We start from the raw sequence: 16326 nt of genomic DNA, 5'->3' as shown, positions 1-16326 counted from the left end.
GCTTCCATGACTAAATTACTTATTGACCAAATTCCAACTGACTGGGGTGCAGAGTGTCTAGTTTCAATATTGAGGACTCTGGCCTTTTTTAGGCTGTAGGCATCACTTCTTTTATAAAAGTTCCTCACAGTAAAAGCTTAGTGAAGTGTAGGAAAGCAGCATGAAACCAAGGTAAATCATATGTACCGAAGCATTGTAAAGCCCACAAACTAAGAAAAAGGGGTTATTTGTTCGCATTTTTCAAACCGTTTATAAACGGGGTTTATTATACGGGTATGCACATGTAAAACAGAGAGAATGTAATGGAAGAGAAGCTACAACAGACATATAACACAGTATAATCAAATGTAGAAAGTAAGGAATTATGTTTTTTTACAAAATGCACATTTTTATTGTATTACATCTAGATCTGCATTATAATAGCTATGTAAATTAATTTGCAGAATGATAAGAAAGTCGGGGGCGACGCTATTTGATATCTACAAGCTAATTTACATACCGAATTCTGCAGAGCCAAAAAGCTGACGTTAAGGCAAAAGTATGTGTGTGACGGGATAGATTAGGTTTACAATTAGGCATGCTTAAATTTCAAAAGGTAGAGTCATGCTAAACAATCAAGAAGTGCAGTTAACATTTTTTGACTGGTGAAATACATTTCAAAGTTGCTGCAGTATATCCACTGTTTTGCCATTTCATATATATTTTCACAAAACAAATATTACATTTTAAAGCTACAGTGTGCAGTGCAAAACCACATAATTAAAAACCACATTTGAAGGAGAAAAAAAGGAGAATAAGTCGCTATATTTCACAAATGCGACATGTGAAATTTTCAGTCTACTAAAATAAATGGCTTTACATAATTTCAGCTAAAAGTTGGGGGGGGGGGGGGGGGTGCTGTTCAAACCAGGGCATTGACTCGGCAGAATCCAGTATAACTAATTATATATAATGAATTAATTAATTAATGTTTGTATTGTTATGCAGCCTGTTCACATTTTCATTGCAGTTGTTATTATACCATATGGTGAAGTTGGTTATGCCGAGTATAATAACTATAGATTCAATGAGTCATGTTAAATCCATTTAGTTTATCCCAGGGTACCTAAGGTAACATAGTATGTCTGTGTGCGTGTGTGTATATATATATTTTACAATTTATGTAGCCAGCTAGACTGCGTGTGTGCACGTGAGAGAGACACTGGAGGACGGCAATAAAAATCAGGCAGTGCAAAAGGAAGCTATACTGTGAATCAGGTGACCTATTCATGTCTGCAATAAAAGCACAAAGAAAATGTTGCGATTGACAGTTCAGCTGTTGTCTATATTTCCACTTTTTACCACCATGCTTTTATTTATAGTATGCATCAGCACATAACCTTGGTGATCTGCCACTTTGATAAAAGGCTACCACTGTACTATATGCACAGTACACCTGGAAAACAGCAAGCTCAATTCAAAACTGAACTCCCCACTAGCTGTCAAACTTGTGTTGCAGACCACCCGTCTATCTGTGTTGTCAAATCAGGCGAGCCATTTATTTTGGCAATAAAAGTGGAAAGAAGGATAGAAATTGTAGGCTTGGTGGCACTGGGGGGTGCACCCTCAACTAAAACTCATTCTGCATTTGACTTTCCATAATACCACTGGTGTTTGATAGAAAAGTATACAGGATTGATTAGCATACAAGAGGTGTGCGTTATGCAGTACAGGGATGGAAATAAGACTCCCAGTGCATAGCACTATGATCCATTCATTAGTTTAACTAGGAGTTTAATATGACACACCTGACTATTACAAAATGTTTGAATAATTAAAAAAATGCAATACTGCCCTACCACCAAATCTGAAAGAACGGGGGCTCTTGTACAGAGAGACAGAGATATGCGGATTTGAACTGTCTTACTGTAGTAAGGGTTTATAAGGTAGTCCAAGATTAGTGATAATCGGGGTAAGTAAGTGGGGTAAAAAAGAAAACTAATCAGCCACCACCCAGCAATTCTGCATTCATTTGGGTCTTCCAAGAAAGCTTGTGATTTCCAATTCAGGTGGCGTCTACATTTTTTATTTAACCACCTTGCTTTTTTCTATGCATCAGTATATATCCCCCTGATCTGTCACTTAACACAAGAACAAGAAAAATGTACAAACCAGAGGAGGCCATTTGGCCCATCTAAGCTCATCTGGTTGCTGACTGATCTCAGAACTTTGTCAAGTCTTAAAGGATCCAAGTGATTCTGCCTCAACAACATGCAAAAGTAACCCATTCCATACCACACCACTCTCTGTGTGAAAGCGTGGACACACTAACTAGTACCTTCTGCCTGTCAGCTCTGGAGGTCTAGGCTATGTCCAGTTCAAGCAAACTGATTTTGGTGGTCTCAGCACGACAATCAAGTTTTGTACTTTCCTTCTCACTATGCTATACAAATTGTCTGAATGTTCCTATCTTAAACACCTACATTTCTACTTACAGTGCACCTGAAGAAGAGACATTTGATGTCTTGAAAGCTAGTGTCACAGCATATCACAAATAATCTTATAATAAATCATATCGACACTTCAGATCTTTTACCACGATTACCTTGATTAACATGGTGGAAAAAATCAATCACTTTTCACATAACCCAACAAATATTCAGACTAGCAAACATCCAATACCAGACATAGTAATTAGAGTAGTGAATATGTTACTTATCTCCCTTGCTTACTGTAAAGGAGTCAACAAATAACCTCTTAAATTAGACAGCAAGACAGAAACAGATTTGGCAGGAAAATCGAAGACTCACCCTTCTTAGCTGTGGCCATCTCTCTAAGCTCAGGCTGAGGTGGGGATTACAATCTTGTACAAACGTCAGTAGGATCTTATTCGGCAGTTTCTGTGTCACGAAGACCCTTTAAAACAGAAAAAAAAAAAAAAGTGACAGCAGAGATGACACTTTAGCATGGGCAGTTAAACAACCTTGTCTCTCTCCCTCTCCTTCCGACACTCCTATGGCTCAGAGCTTTGAGAGAACACAGTACAGCTGACACACTCAGGGAAACCCAGTAAATGACTGTGTGCTGCAGCCCTCCAGGTCCTAATGCTACCCACCAAAAAACAGACTTCCTCTACAACAGTGGTTTCCTGGGGATCCACTGGTTTTCATTCCAACTGATCTCTCAATTGCTCAAGTAGACCCTTAACTGAACTGGTAATTTGCTTCATTAGACCTTTGATTGTTTTCAGCTCTTAACAGTTGCAACTTTCAAGTTTGCTACAACATTTTATAAGTAACTTGAACTCTGCAACTGTTGAAGAGCTGAAATCAATTAAAAAACGCTAATTAAGCAAATTCAGTTCAATTAAGGGTCTAGTTAAGGGCAGTGCACCACTGTTTCCGATTGTGAAGGCACTGTCCAGTCATTTTCCAGGCTGCTTTCACACCTATGCACCGTTGCAGCCATTATTTCTTGCGATTCAAGATCACCATCAGAAAGTATGTGAACTACAGTAGTTTTAATTGAGTGGTTTGTATAAGACAGTCGCAACATCATCCCTCCAAGGAAATGTACCCATAGGTTCCACTAAATACCAGGAATCATATGTTTTGGTCAGTAAACATTTTGTGATCTTTTGTATCCTCATTAAAAAGTGGAGAAATATAGCCTACACTCTGAACCCTTTTCATTCTTTATTTCAAACACTTCTTGATAAAGTCTTAATCCTTCTCTATCGCGTCTCAACAAGTAAAATTGTACATTAGACGGCATGTGAACCAGTCCAACAGCTGTACTATCAGTTCATCCAGCAATCTTTCAACAGAAAGTCCTCCGAAAAGATCAGAGCTGCTCAGTTATTGTATACAGTGCTTTAGAATTGAAAGTTATTTTAAACTGTTTTATTCTAACTGTCCACAAATTGTGATCGCTACAGGTTTGCGTGGACATCCGGGCAATTTGGTGCGCACGCACATAGTAACCGCATAGCAACTACGGAGCCACTGAAAACAAACCAAGACAGACGCTGTTTCATTTATTAATTGAAGAGTTGTTAACACCTATTATAATACAATGCTGAAGAGTTGTGTGGTTGTTGGGGGCCACCACCACGACTACATGAAAGACAAGCGGTTGTCATTTTTTGAACTTCTGAAGAGGTGTTTAGGCCCAGATAAGAGAAAAGTGGCTTTCTGCTACACATCGGCAGAATGAAGGGTCTAAATGGAGTCCACCAGACTCAAGTCTCAAGAACCATCTGCAGTGAGCATTTTATTCATGGTAAACAGTTATACTTACAGTATAAATTACACTAATACACAATTAACATTTAAATAAGCACAATATTGTAACACGTTAGTAGTGCGAAGATTAATTTTAGTAATAAGAGGATTACGCATTAATTTGCTCAATGCCTATGTACTACTAGTTTACCTACATTAACATCAGGTAGTCCAAGATTAGTGATAATCACGGTCTGTGACCCAGGTTCCTAGTTTAACAGGTACATACCCAAAAAACAAAATTATGGTAAAACACTCACCCCAAAACAACGTTAACGTGGGGGGCAGCGCTAACCTTCTATCGCTAGCCAGCCTTCTCAGGGTGCAGCGTAGAAGCTGGACACACTAGGGTTATCATGCAGCCAGAAACACCCACAGACACGACACACAATGAGGAGCATTACAAATTAAACACTGAACAACAAATGAACACTAACAATCCCCCGTGGGACACTGCTGCTGTACTCTTGAGCAAGGCAGTCTACTTTACCCACGTTGCTCCAGTAAAATTAACCCAACATATATATATATATAGATGTATGATTTAGTTTACTGTATGACTAATATTGTAAGAGTTCATAAAATGAAGATATTCGATTTTTTGGGTGCTTTAAATCATAGCTATTATTATTTCTGGGTCATATAAGAATAATAATAATAATAATAATAATAATAATAATAATAATAATAATAATAATAATAATAATAATAATATGACCCAGAAATCGTCCGGCAGGTTGCATGGGCATTGCTTTAAACCTACAATACCTATTTTTAGTTTGTATCTATTATTTTTGGGGGGGGCACACGTAGGTTGCCAACATAATTAGCCATGTCAGACACAGCTTGATAACGATTTGTTTTCAGCGGCTACCGGTTGTTATGCGGACTTGACTGCGCAAATCTATAACCAATCAGAGGTTAGTTTGCACACCAGGATTTATAATTGTTGTTTAACAAAATAGCCGTTAAATGATCATTTGATCCTATTAGAAATCATACACGCAGCCAATCTGGACCATCACATGTATTGTGATACATATTGTCGCACACATTATTGTCGCATTCACACCCTGAGTAAGATCAGTGTTTCTCAAACTAGTGTCAGGTATCTGGAAACTTCTCTTTTGTAAAGAAGGCCATATATTTAATGTGTGAAAGATGTTTTGTTTTGTGTCCCCCCCCCCCCATTTATTTATTTTACTGTTGTGGAGACACAGGCCTTGCGTGGTACTACAGTACACCGACAATATATACACCAGGGATATAAGACTCACCTGATCTTGCTACCTATACAGTGTGGCTAATCAAGCTCGTAGTAAAAACTGGAAAGGGTGAAACTGCTGTCTTATTTTCATCCCTGTAATAAACTTTACTTTCGCAGCGGTAATGTCTGCCTTTATTGTTGCCAATTTGACGTTTCCTCTTTTTTTGTTGGGGGTTCCTAAATTATTTTAAAAAGTGGTCCCCTGAAAGTAACACTGAAAGCTGTTAAATGGATTTTATTTCATGTACATTTAAAATCAGTACAAATACAGTATCATAATAATTCTCTGATACTGGAAATATATTGTACAAAATCCCCGATTCCCGCGGTAATTATATATTATTTTCAGCCTTTTCTTGCATCTGTGCTACCATTTAGTAAGGTGACAATTGTAAAGGGGGACTTAAACTGAAACATCCAGACAGAAGGGGTACAGTTTAAAAGTTAAAAACCACTGCCCATGTTTAAAAAAAAAAAAAAAAAAAACTGACCTGTTGCACATTACGTACTTTGCGATATCCTTGTTTACAAACACGGCAGCAAAAGTCTGTCGTTTCCTGCTGCAGACATGTGAAAACTGTGGACGCCAAAGTCTTAAACCGAAAAACACGGTGACAGAAAAAGTAGCATTTACATTACCTGCTAATCATTTATTTCCGTACAATCCCAGAGCTCCATCTGTAACCATGCAATACTTCTGAGGAGGTATGACACAGGCCCGGTTTTTGGGATGGAACCGCATAACAGTCTCGCGTTTTGATTGGTCCATGTCTGTCACATGAATACGTCGTCACACGAGTGGAAAAGCGTGCAGGCATTTTTAACATTGTGATCAGAGAGAGTGATCTGCTTTCCACAACCTTACCATTAAAATATAATGTGGTATTACACTGTACTGATATTACAAACTATGAGGAATTACTTTATATAAATTATCATGTTATGCACGAATGTAAGAATTGGCTTTCTGTGGTGGTGTACTTTTTTCTTTCAAGTAGCATATATCTATAATCGTTTTTGCGATATATTTTAATATAAAACATTGTTACAGGATACATTAGTTTATCTCTAATGTAATCACAGTTTTACATATAGACTGCCCCTGTTTTCATTTACGTCCCAAATTCTGGGCCGCTTTGGTTTTTAGATAACGTCCCAAATTCTGGGCCGCTTTGATAACATCCCAATTTCTGGGCTGCTCTGGTTTTCAGATAAGGTTCCGAATTCTGCATTTTCGAATTCAGGCCAGTTTTTGAGATATTCTGCTTAGCTGACAGCCGAGTTTCTAAGTCATGCATGCACAGTTTACCATAAACTGGACCGTTAATTCATTTAAGAGTAACCCTTAGTACATGAATCAAAGTTAATGTATTTTTTACTCTCCTCAGAAAACATTTAGGAACACGGTATACCAAAAAAAAAAAAGGACATCTCATTTGCTTATGTAATATATAGTGAGGCATAGGGGTTTATCAGAACTTCTGGGTTTAAGAGACCAGTGCCCTTCAACAACTTCAAATAAATCCTATTGTATTGTATTAGTCAGCATTTCCCTTATCTATTCCTGATCATTTATACTGTAGGTCAGGGGTTTTCAAACTTTTTTTGAAACTGTACCCCTTCTATCTGGAGGTTTCAGCTCGAGTACCCCTTTACAATTTTGGCTCAACTGAACGGTACCTCAGTTACAATAAAATGGAGAATAATCTGACCCCCCCCCCCCCCCCCCCCCGTTTATTTAATAAATCTGGGTGACAAACTGCTGGTTTAGGACAGAACAACAAACAGTAAGCTTAATTCTTAAAACTTTTAACTACAAGTATTTGGATGCACAGAATTAAAAAGACATGTATTGGGTTAGGAGCACACCTATTTTTTTGTAACTTTGACAGCCTTTTTTAAATTGACAGCCTTTTGTAAAAGTTTGAAGGCCTTTTGATACCCAGCATACACTGCAATACCCAGCATTATACACTGATATTCTGATAGCACAGCAATTCAAATGAAGTTTGTAATTGGTTGTGTTCCTCAAATACACAATAAAAAGTGATATTTATAGGGTATACAGTTATACAGCGATACAGTGGTTTCGGACATCTAAGAACAGGTACAAATTTGCACTGCAAAGTGATATCTTAAAGAATAGGGTATATAGTGCTTTTTTTCGCCTCCCCTCGCTTCTGGTGCAAAACGGTGCTCCGATACACTCAGGCTGATACTGTGATCACAAAACACTTGGAATGGACTTAAATTGGTGCTTCTGTACTCTTTTTAGATGCACAACAATCTTAGCTAAAGAAAATGGGTTCCTTCGAGTTTGTAAGACCCACAACCGCCATTAGCTGAGCCTTATCCCGATGGTGTTTCTATAATGGGATTTGCCATAGGGAAGGGGGTGGTCTCTTATCGTACCCGTATCTCCACGACCCCTGGGCCAACAAACTCAGAAGGACATTCTTTGCGTGCACAAGAGTCTTAGCTAAAGAAAGACATCAGCCACGGGTTCAAATGCCACCCCACCGCCAGATGGTGGGCGTTGCCCCAAAGGGGTTTTATAATGGGATTTCCCATAGACATTTTTCAGGGTGCTGTATCTCGGGTTCCGGGGGTCCCCAAGACTTGAAAATTGGTATGGAGGTCCACCTCGGACGTGTCCCCAGCTAGAAAGGACACCAGTTTAGACTTTTTTTGCCAACCTGGAGCTCAAAAGCTATTGGAAATGCAACCTTGACATGCCATCATGCTGAAAATGTGAAAATTTGTTGAAAATGTAGCATTTGAAAACTGGTGGCTCCCTGTGAAAGAGGGCCCCCAGACATGACCCTAGGAAGTTCAACCCGGTTTCTAGGCCCCGGGGTCATGGAGATATGACCCCGAAAAGGGTAGTTATTGGACATTTTTGACAGGGCGTATCTCGGGTTCTGTGGGGGTTAGGAACTTGATTTTTTTTTTTTGCGTTGGGGCCCCATGGGGCCCCGCACAAGGAGTCACCATTTTCATGGTTCAAATGCCAGGACGGCTTGGCAAAGTGAATTTTTTCGTCATGACATGATTTTTTGGGTGAACCACCACACCTTTTTAGGGGGTGGTTTGGGGTGCTCCCCTGAGTCTATATCACTTTGAATGGTGGTTCTACGTGCTCGGGTTCGAGAGATATGCCTGAAAATGTGTTTTATAACACTGCCATAGACATGAATGGGGCTGAATACCCGAAAATATATTTTGCAAAGAATTGCTATGGTGGGTGTATGCGTGCAGGGGTTGCATGGTGGTGTGTGCGTGCAGGGGTTGCATGGTGGTGTGTGCGTGCAGGGGTTGCATGGTGGGTGTATGCGTGCAGGGGTTGCATGGTGGGTGTATGCGTGCAGGGGTTGCATGGTGGTGTGTGCGTGCCAGGGTTGCATGGTGGTACACGTGTGTGGAGGGGAATTGGAGTTCAGGTTTTGCGCACAAGAGGGGCGGGGAAAAGACTGGGAAGGGTAGGGTAAAAGAAAAATTACTACAATCATTTATTTTCACTTTCGACTCCCAGTCTCCTTTCCCTCACTTTATGATTTTATTTTGTGATTATTTAATTATTGTCAAAATAAACGGCCTTCATCTACTCACAGTTGCAGTCTCATTTCTGTCCAAAATGAACCTGAAACACTACAATATATTGATAGACGTTACATAAGAAAACGAGATGTCATTTTTTCGGAATACCATGTTCCTTCCCAAAAATGTGTTTTAATATTAGCCTTTAATAAAGGAAAACGACTGCTTAAATTAATTTTCATGTATCTATTTCAGTGCAATGTAGTTTCTTCATGTAATAAGAAATACGTTTTTTAACATTTACATTTTTGTTTTTTTCATTAAACAAACAAAAAAAAAGATTTCTGGGGAGAGTAAAAAATATATGAACTTTGATTCATGTACTAAGGGTTACTCTCAAATGAATTCACGATCCAGTTTATGGTAAACTGTGCATGCATGACTTAGAAACTCGGCTGTCAGCTGATTCCCCAAAACTGGGCTGAATTCGGAAATGCAAAGCGACCCAGTATTTGGGATGTTATCTAAAAACCAAGGCTACCCAGAATTTGGGACGTTATCTAAAAACCAAAGCGGCCCAGAATTTGGGACGTTATCTAAAAACCAAAGCGTCCCAGAATTTGGGACGTTATCTAAAAACCAAGGCGTCCCATAATTTGGGACGTTATCTAAAAACCAAAGCGGCCCAGAATTTGGGACATTATCTGAAAAGCAAAGCGGCCCAGAATTTGGGACGTAAATGAAAACAGGGGCAGTCTATATGTAAAACTGTGATTACATTAGAGATAAACTAATGTATCCTGTAACAAAACTGCAATAGCGTATATGTTTTATATTAAAATATATCGCAAAAACTATTATAGATATATGCTACTTGAAATAAAAAAGTACACCACCACAGAAAGCCAATTCTTACATTCGTGCATAACATGATAATTTATATAAAGTAATTCCTCATAGTTTGTTATATCAGTACAGTGTAATACCACATTATATTTTAATGGTAAGGTTGTGGAAAGCAGATCACTCTCTCTGATCACAATGTTAAAAATGCCTGCACGCTTTTCCACTCGTGTGACGATATATTCATGTGACAGACATGGACCAATCAAAACGCGAGACTGTTATGCTGTTCCATCCCAAAAACCGGGCCTGTGTCATACCTCGGTCGTTGGGAAGTTTGTCTGGTTGATTGGAAATTTGCAGGTCCGTACAGCCTTTCGTATTAATTAATTTACAAATTAATTAATGAATTATTAGATGAATTAACAAATACGTTTATGAATTACTGTATGAATTGACACATTTATGGACTAATTGCTGGAAAAATTGACCAATTCACAAATTAACAAACAAATTGACAAACAAATTGACAAACTAACGGTACAATAGTTTTGGCACAAATGGCGCGCCATAGTTTAGGGCGATACAAATAATAATACAATACCAAGGCCGTAGCCAGCTATGAGGCACCGAGACACAGGCCTCGGTTAAAATCATACTAATAATTATTTATTTAGGTCCTTTTACACGTTGCTTTGTCGCAAATAAAAATGCATTTCATCCCTTTTTGCATTTGAAGTGAGATACTAGAAGGTTTATTTCAGACAGTGCGTGACTGACACTGGTAGTTGAGTTGAGGGTTGTGTCGAGTTCACAGGGCTGTGGTTTACAAGGAGCCTCGCAGCTGGCCAATCACATTAGTAGAAGTCAAATGGATATTCATGAGTATAAATCGACTGGTCAGCCAAAAAGCTAGAGCTGCAACCCTCATTGGTTATGATGTGCTTACGCAGCTAAACTATCTCCATCTTGTCAACACGCTTAAACTCGTTTTATTGCTGAATGTGATTTTATAATTAATATCACACAAAACGTTATCTATGCAAGCACTCTTGTCTTCTCGGTATTTGGATAATGACATCACTGTTAAAATGATTTGTTCAATAGTTTAGGATTTAAAACTAAGTATAGTGTCTACAACAAATATTCTGGCATTGCTACATTTTTTATTTTCTTTTATATTGAATTTGAATGTTGCAAAGAAAACACTACTAAAAATGATCTAAGAGTATCTTATTCAGAAAGTGCCTCGGCCATTTAGTTTCCAATAGTATGCTACAATATATGATATAGCAAACATGCTATAGTTTTTTTTTGACATGGCTACAGTATTTTCTTATATGGGTGCACTACTCACTAAGAAACACTGTAAGACTGGCATGTGCCACTGCAGGGATGAGAGTAAAAGAAGACAGTCTAATACCATAATACAGTAGACAGGGCTGTATTTTCAAAGTGTTTACTTCAGTCTATTTTTTAAAAGATGAAAATTCAACAGCAATTCAAAACTGAGAACCAAACAACTTGAGAGCGTTAGAGACACCTCCAGTCACACAGCTTAGATGTTCAGTACTAGTTTTGAAAGGGTCAATAAGGTGTTTTTTTTCTCCTTTCAAAAAAATAGGAGTTAATTAAAGACTGGAGTAAACTCTGAAAATATTCACAAAGCAAATATAAACCTGATATGGCTATAGAACTAGCATACAACCTTGGTGCATGTGGGAACTCTTAAATGAACCTGAAGTTATTTATCTGACGTTTTTAAAAATTAGTTTTGTTTTCTTTTTTAGAAAAGACAGAGATGTTAACTTAGCACAGTGGTAAATCTTCAGCAGCGTCATGGCAACCAGCAGAAGAACAGTGATGAGGAAAAGAGAGAGACAATGGCAGCTGAGGGGCGAGGAGAACAAAGACATGAAAGGGGTGAGGAGACAATTACGGAGGGTTACCTAGTCATGCTGTTGATGCTGAATCATTAAGATCCTTTGAGACCCGACTGGACAAAGTTTTGAGATCAATCAGCGACTAGGAACCAGTCGAGCAGTGCTCTAGTTCATATGGTTTTATGTTCTTATAAACAGGATAAGATGGGACTACGTTACCGCAATCTCACACAATCAAATACATGAGGGTTAAGAAGTCAGCAGACCACTTTGCAATGCTGCTTATCTGAAAGATCTGTTAAGAGGTGTGAAAATCTGTGAAAAACTGCACTGTGCTGTTTTGAATGTGATTGCAGCTAGCATACCTTTCTCCAAGTCAGAGAGCTGAGAGCATTATACTTCTATATTGTCCCTCTAATATTGTAACTCTAGTGTATGATGGACTGTGGTTCTACTGTACTGGGCAGTATGGTATCGTTTTGGGTTATGGTTGATCAATGAACCTATGAAACATTGTGACATTAAAATGCCCTTGTGTCAGGGTGCCCTTGCCCCTGTGTGTATTTTGTGTTTTATGTTGTATGTATTATTATAGTGGTGCAGTGTGGGTTATTTGGCTATTTGTATGTGGGCACGGGGGCACAATGTGTAATCTGTGTCGTGATTTAAATGAATGATTGATTAGCAATCGAGTCTTGGCACAGCTGTATAAAAGAATGAATGTTTCATGCACACGGGGTTGGGTGTACAGTGAGGAGGTATGGGAGAGAGGGAAGGAGTGTAATTATAAAAGTATAAATAACAATTGCTATGCATGCTGGCTTTTAAACCAGCACAACACTTGTTATTGTTTGTTGTCTGTCTGTTTTGGCCACTGAGCCATTTTGTTTAGTTTTGTGTGCAGAGTTTTGTTTTCTGTTTAAACCTTTTTATTTTACAATATACCGGCGCATCAGTGCAATTTCATCACTTACCAGTCGTGTCTGTGTCCTGTGTTCTTCCGGGTCTGACGTCACCGCTCAAGCCATCCTGTGACAGCCCTTTACTCAAACTTTAATAGTTTGGAATTGTGTGGAATATCCCATTTGGTTTGTTGAACTGTTTTGATTACCTGTACCATGTGTATTCTGTATGGTGTATACATGAACGTGTATTAGAAATGTAACTGGATTAATTAATGAAACTGTGTGTCTTGAGAAACAGGGCAAACTTTTGTGTCTTGAGAAAAGGGCCTCTCTCTTGCAGGCATACTGAACTATGTGACCTACTGAACCAGGTGACTGGGGCTAGGTGGTGCCTGGACTGGATTAGGCTGAACGGACAGTTGAATTACGTACAGATAATTCACAATTGCAACAACAGTCGTTTTAACGCAAGGAAGACATAAACAAGCAGAGTGAAAAGAATATAAATATCCAAGCAAAACTAAACATTTTGCGCTCCACATCGAATGCTAAACTAGGTGCTGTCACTCTGCTAATCAAAGCTGCAACTCTGGGACTAAAAACAGAACCAAGACAGGACTCTGCCTGAAAACAGACCCAAGACGAGGAAGCAAGCTGCAAGCGAGTCAACGACCACAAGCAATGAAACTGAGGCCCGGCTGGAATACTGCCGAAAACTTACAGAGACTTATCAGACAAACCAGTCTAGGTCTGCTGTACACCTAAAACTACAGTATCCAAAAGAAACTGTGCCCTGCTACCTGCGTAGCTAAAAGATTCAGCAAAGAGAACAGAGCGGATGGGCGCTGTTGTGGATCCTATACAGAGGACTGAAGACTTTGTTGCAGCTGTTTGTTATTCTATCGAGAATTGAAAGCTTTGTTGCTGAGTTTGATTGAATGTGGGATTGAAGACTTCATTGCTGAGAGGAGAGCTTTTGTACTGGAAACTTCAACAGATTGAGATTCCAAACCAGCGGACCAAAAGTCTAAGGCTCTGTCATTTTTGAAGCATAAAAATGAATACCTAGTGCAGAGTGTACACTGATAACAAGTCCTTCAGGCGCCTACTCTGAGTATTTCGCCAAACATACCACAAAGCATTTTGGGATATTGGAGGATACACAATAAAATGTAGTTTGGTATTCCAGCGTCCACACTTCTGAAAAACCGCACTACCTGATGCGATCTAATTAGAACCGGACTAGAGACTACCTCCTGAGGTGGTCTCGAGTTCGGTTCTCGAGTACGGTATTAAATGCTGCGTAGTGTGGACGCAAACCGTATTTAGCACTTTTAAGCCGGCTTAAATGCAACTAATACGGTTTAAAGGCATAGTGTGGACAGGGCCTGAGCTTCAAGGAACCGTTATTCCAGTTGAATTTTCCTTTCATGGAAGTAAATTAATTAATTGTAACACATTCAGAAATAATTGAACTGTTAATTATTTAGTTTGCATACTTTGTGTGTGAAATAACTTCTAGTGAAACTTGACAAAGTAACTATAATTAATCTACCTCATATTGTCATATACAGAATTTCTTTAAAAGTAAACTTGCCATATCCTTAATCTATATACCATGAATAAGCTTAATGGTATTGTAGCAGGGCAATTGCCCTGCACGTGTGTATTTAGTGTTGGTATTATTTGTATGGAGGAATTGGGTTTATTGTGTATTGTTAGAATTGGCATCTACATTTTTATATTTTCCTTAACAGCTGTTTTGTTTCCATAGTGTATGTGTGTGTGTTTTATTTATTTATTTTTTTAAATCATTTGCTATTGCTGTTTCTATTTAAATCATTATGAGACTTACTCCACAAAAAAAAAAAAATTCAGCTACTTCTAAAGGATAAAGTGAGGTGGTTTGGGCAAAAGTAAGTCAGTAAATACAATATCAACACTGTGGTGCTTCACATGGGAACAGCTACAGGGCCAAGGTGCTCTACCAACTATAAGGGGAAGGCGGTTTGGCTTTGTCAGATCTGCATTTGATCTGAAAAAACAACAAATAAAAGAATTACAGACATACGAAGCAGAAACCACTCCCCAATCCCGAGACTGCAGCCCCGCTGGCTGCTGCAGTGAGTAGCTGGCCCAGACGGTGCACTTCTGTTACATTACTGCCTGTCTGAGAGTTTAGATCTATTACATTAATCCATGTCCATTGGCAGACCGAGCAGAAACTCAATAGCACTTCATGCTGAGTCTCCGAATGTCATGCTGCTTGTAGTACAATCACCCCAGCCTTCCTCACAATGTACTGTAAAGGAGCAAGCCTCTCCCATGGGTACTTTATACATTAATTAGTGCACTTCTAGGTGTTTGTCAAATGTTTTCAAGTTGGGACACCCTTTAAAAGAAACTTTGGGTCTGGTGTGACCCCTGCTATTAAAAAAAAAAGCCATTAACTTAGAAATTATAGAAATATTTATATAAACAGAAACATGATTAGAAAATGCATCAGATATTTTCTTTAACCTGATAGGTCAATATGAGGTCCCCAATCTCTGGTAAAGGACCTTGGATGTTGTCATTCTAACTATGTTAATCTCTGTTACATACATACAGTATTCATTTATGTATTTTACCTCTTTTTCTGCTTGATGTACAGGTTTAACCTTTGTGTAAGAAACTTCAAAAAGTCTTCATTTAATTGTGTTTCAACAGAGTAGTTTTTATTCCAGCAGATTAGTCTTTGCACCCAACAGAATGTTCAAGAACAGCCCCGAGCAAACAACATGTAGGAACTCATTTCAACTGGGAGTGGAATTTTACCCGATTGTGAACAGGATGGCTTGTGGTGATGTCAGACCAAGAAGGACAATGACAACAGTTATGTTGTGAAAATAAAAGGTTTAAACAGAAAACAAAACACTGAACAAACAAAACGGCATGATGGCCAAACAAACAGTGGGCAAACCAAAACGAGTATCGTGCAGGTCCTCCCACACTAGTAGTAATTGTTATTCTTTCAATTATTTTTTTCCTTCTCTCTCTCCCATTCTCCACTGCGAACACCCAACCCTGTGTGCATGAAGCACTCACTCTTATACTGCTGTGCTGAGACACGATTGCTAATCAATCATTCACTTGAATCTCGGCACAGTCTGCACGTGGACTAATTGTGCACTTCCTATGCCCCCATACAAATACCCATTTTAATCTGCACGTGAAGTGATTGTGCAATCCCAGTGCCTAAATACAAATATACATTTTACATCACCTGTGCTACATAACCTACACTCCATGCACCACTACATACACACAACATAAAACACAAAAATACACACAGTGGCAGGGCACCCCGCCACACAATATACATACCAATTTCACCTACATTGCCCCCTTGGATCTGACCTGAGTAGACAACAAGGTACACCTAGGAGAGATTTTATGGTAGCATCTTATGACTATCGACCAGATGCATACCCAGTTCTTACCCATCATGATAAAACCTACATTCTACCGGGTAACTGTATCATATTCATTGTCAGTCAGGCTGACTATTATGAGTACCATGTCGACATCTCCTTTTTCTCCTCTCCTGCCAAAAAGTATAAGTGTGTCCGCCCTCATGGCATATCCCC

At 38.9% G+C, this 16326-nt stretch overlaps 1 protein-coding gene across 4 annotated transcripts in view; it reads right to left on the bottom strand.

The window, feature by feature from the left end:
- Positions 1–15459, bottom strand: part of adissp (adipose secreted signaling protein) — a 30491-nt gene extending 15032 nt beyond the window's left edge. Inside the window, exons 1-2 of one of the 4 annotated variants that reach the window (XM_034015722.3) lie at positions 15328–15459; positions 2790–2895 (exon numbers count right to left, since the gene is read on the bottom strand). In XM_034015722.3, coding sequence (XP_033871613.1) covers positions 2790–2808 — 19 coding nt within the window. In that variant the 5' untranslated portion in view covers positions 2809–2895; positions 15328–15459. The other 3 variants (XM_034015721.3, XM_034015723.3, XM_059003450.1) reach the window with 3 other exon arrangements.
- Between the last annotated feature and the right edge of the window lie 867 nt (positions 15460–16326).

Source organism: Acipenser ruthenus, chromosome 2 (assembly GCF_902713425.1).
Source record: "Acipenser ruthenus chromosome 2, fAciRut3.2 maternal haplotype, whole genome shotgun sequence".
Taxonomy (NCBI): domain Eukaryota; kingdom Metazoa; phylum Chordata; class Actinopteri; order Acipenseriformes; family Acipenseridae; genus Acipenser; species Acipenser ruthenus.
This window is presented reverse-complemented; position numbering and strand designations above follow the sequence as displayed.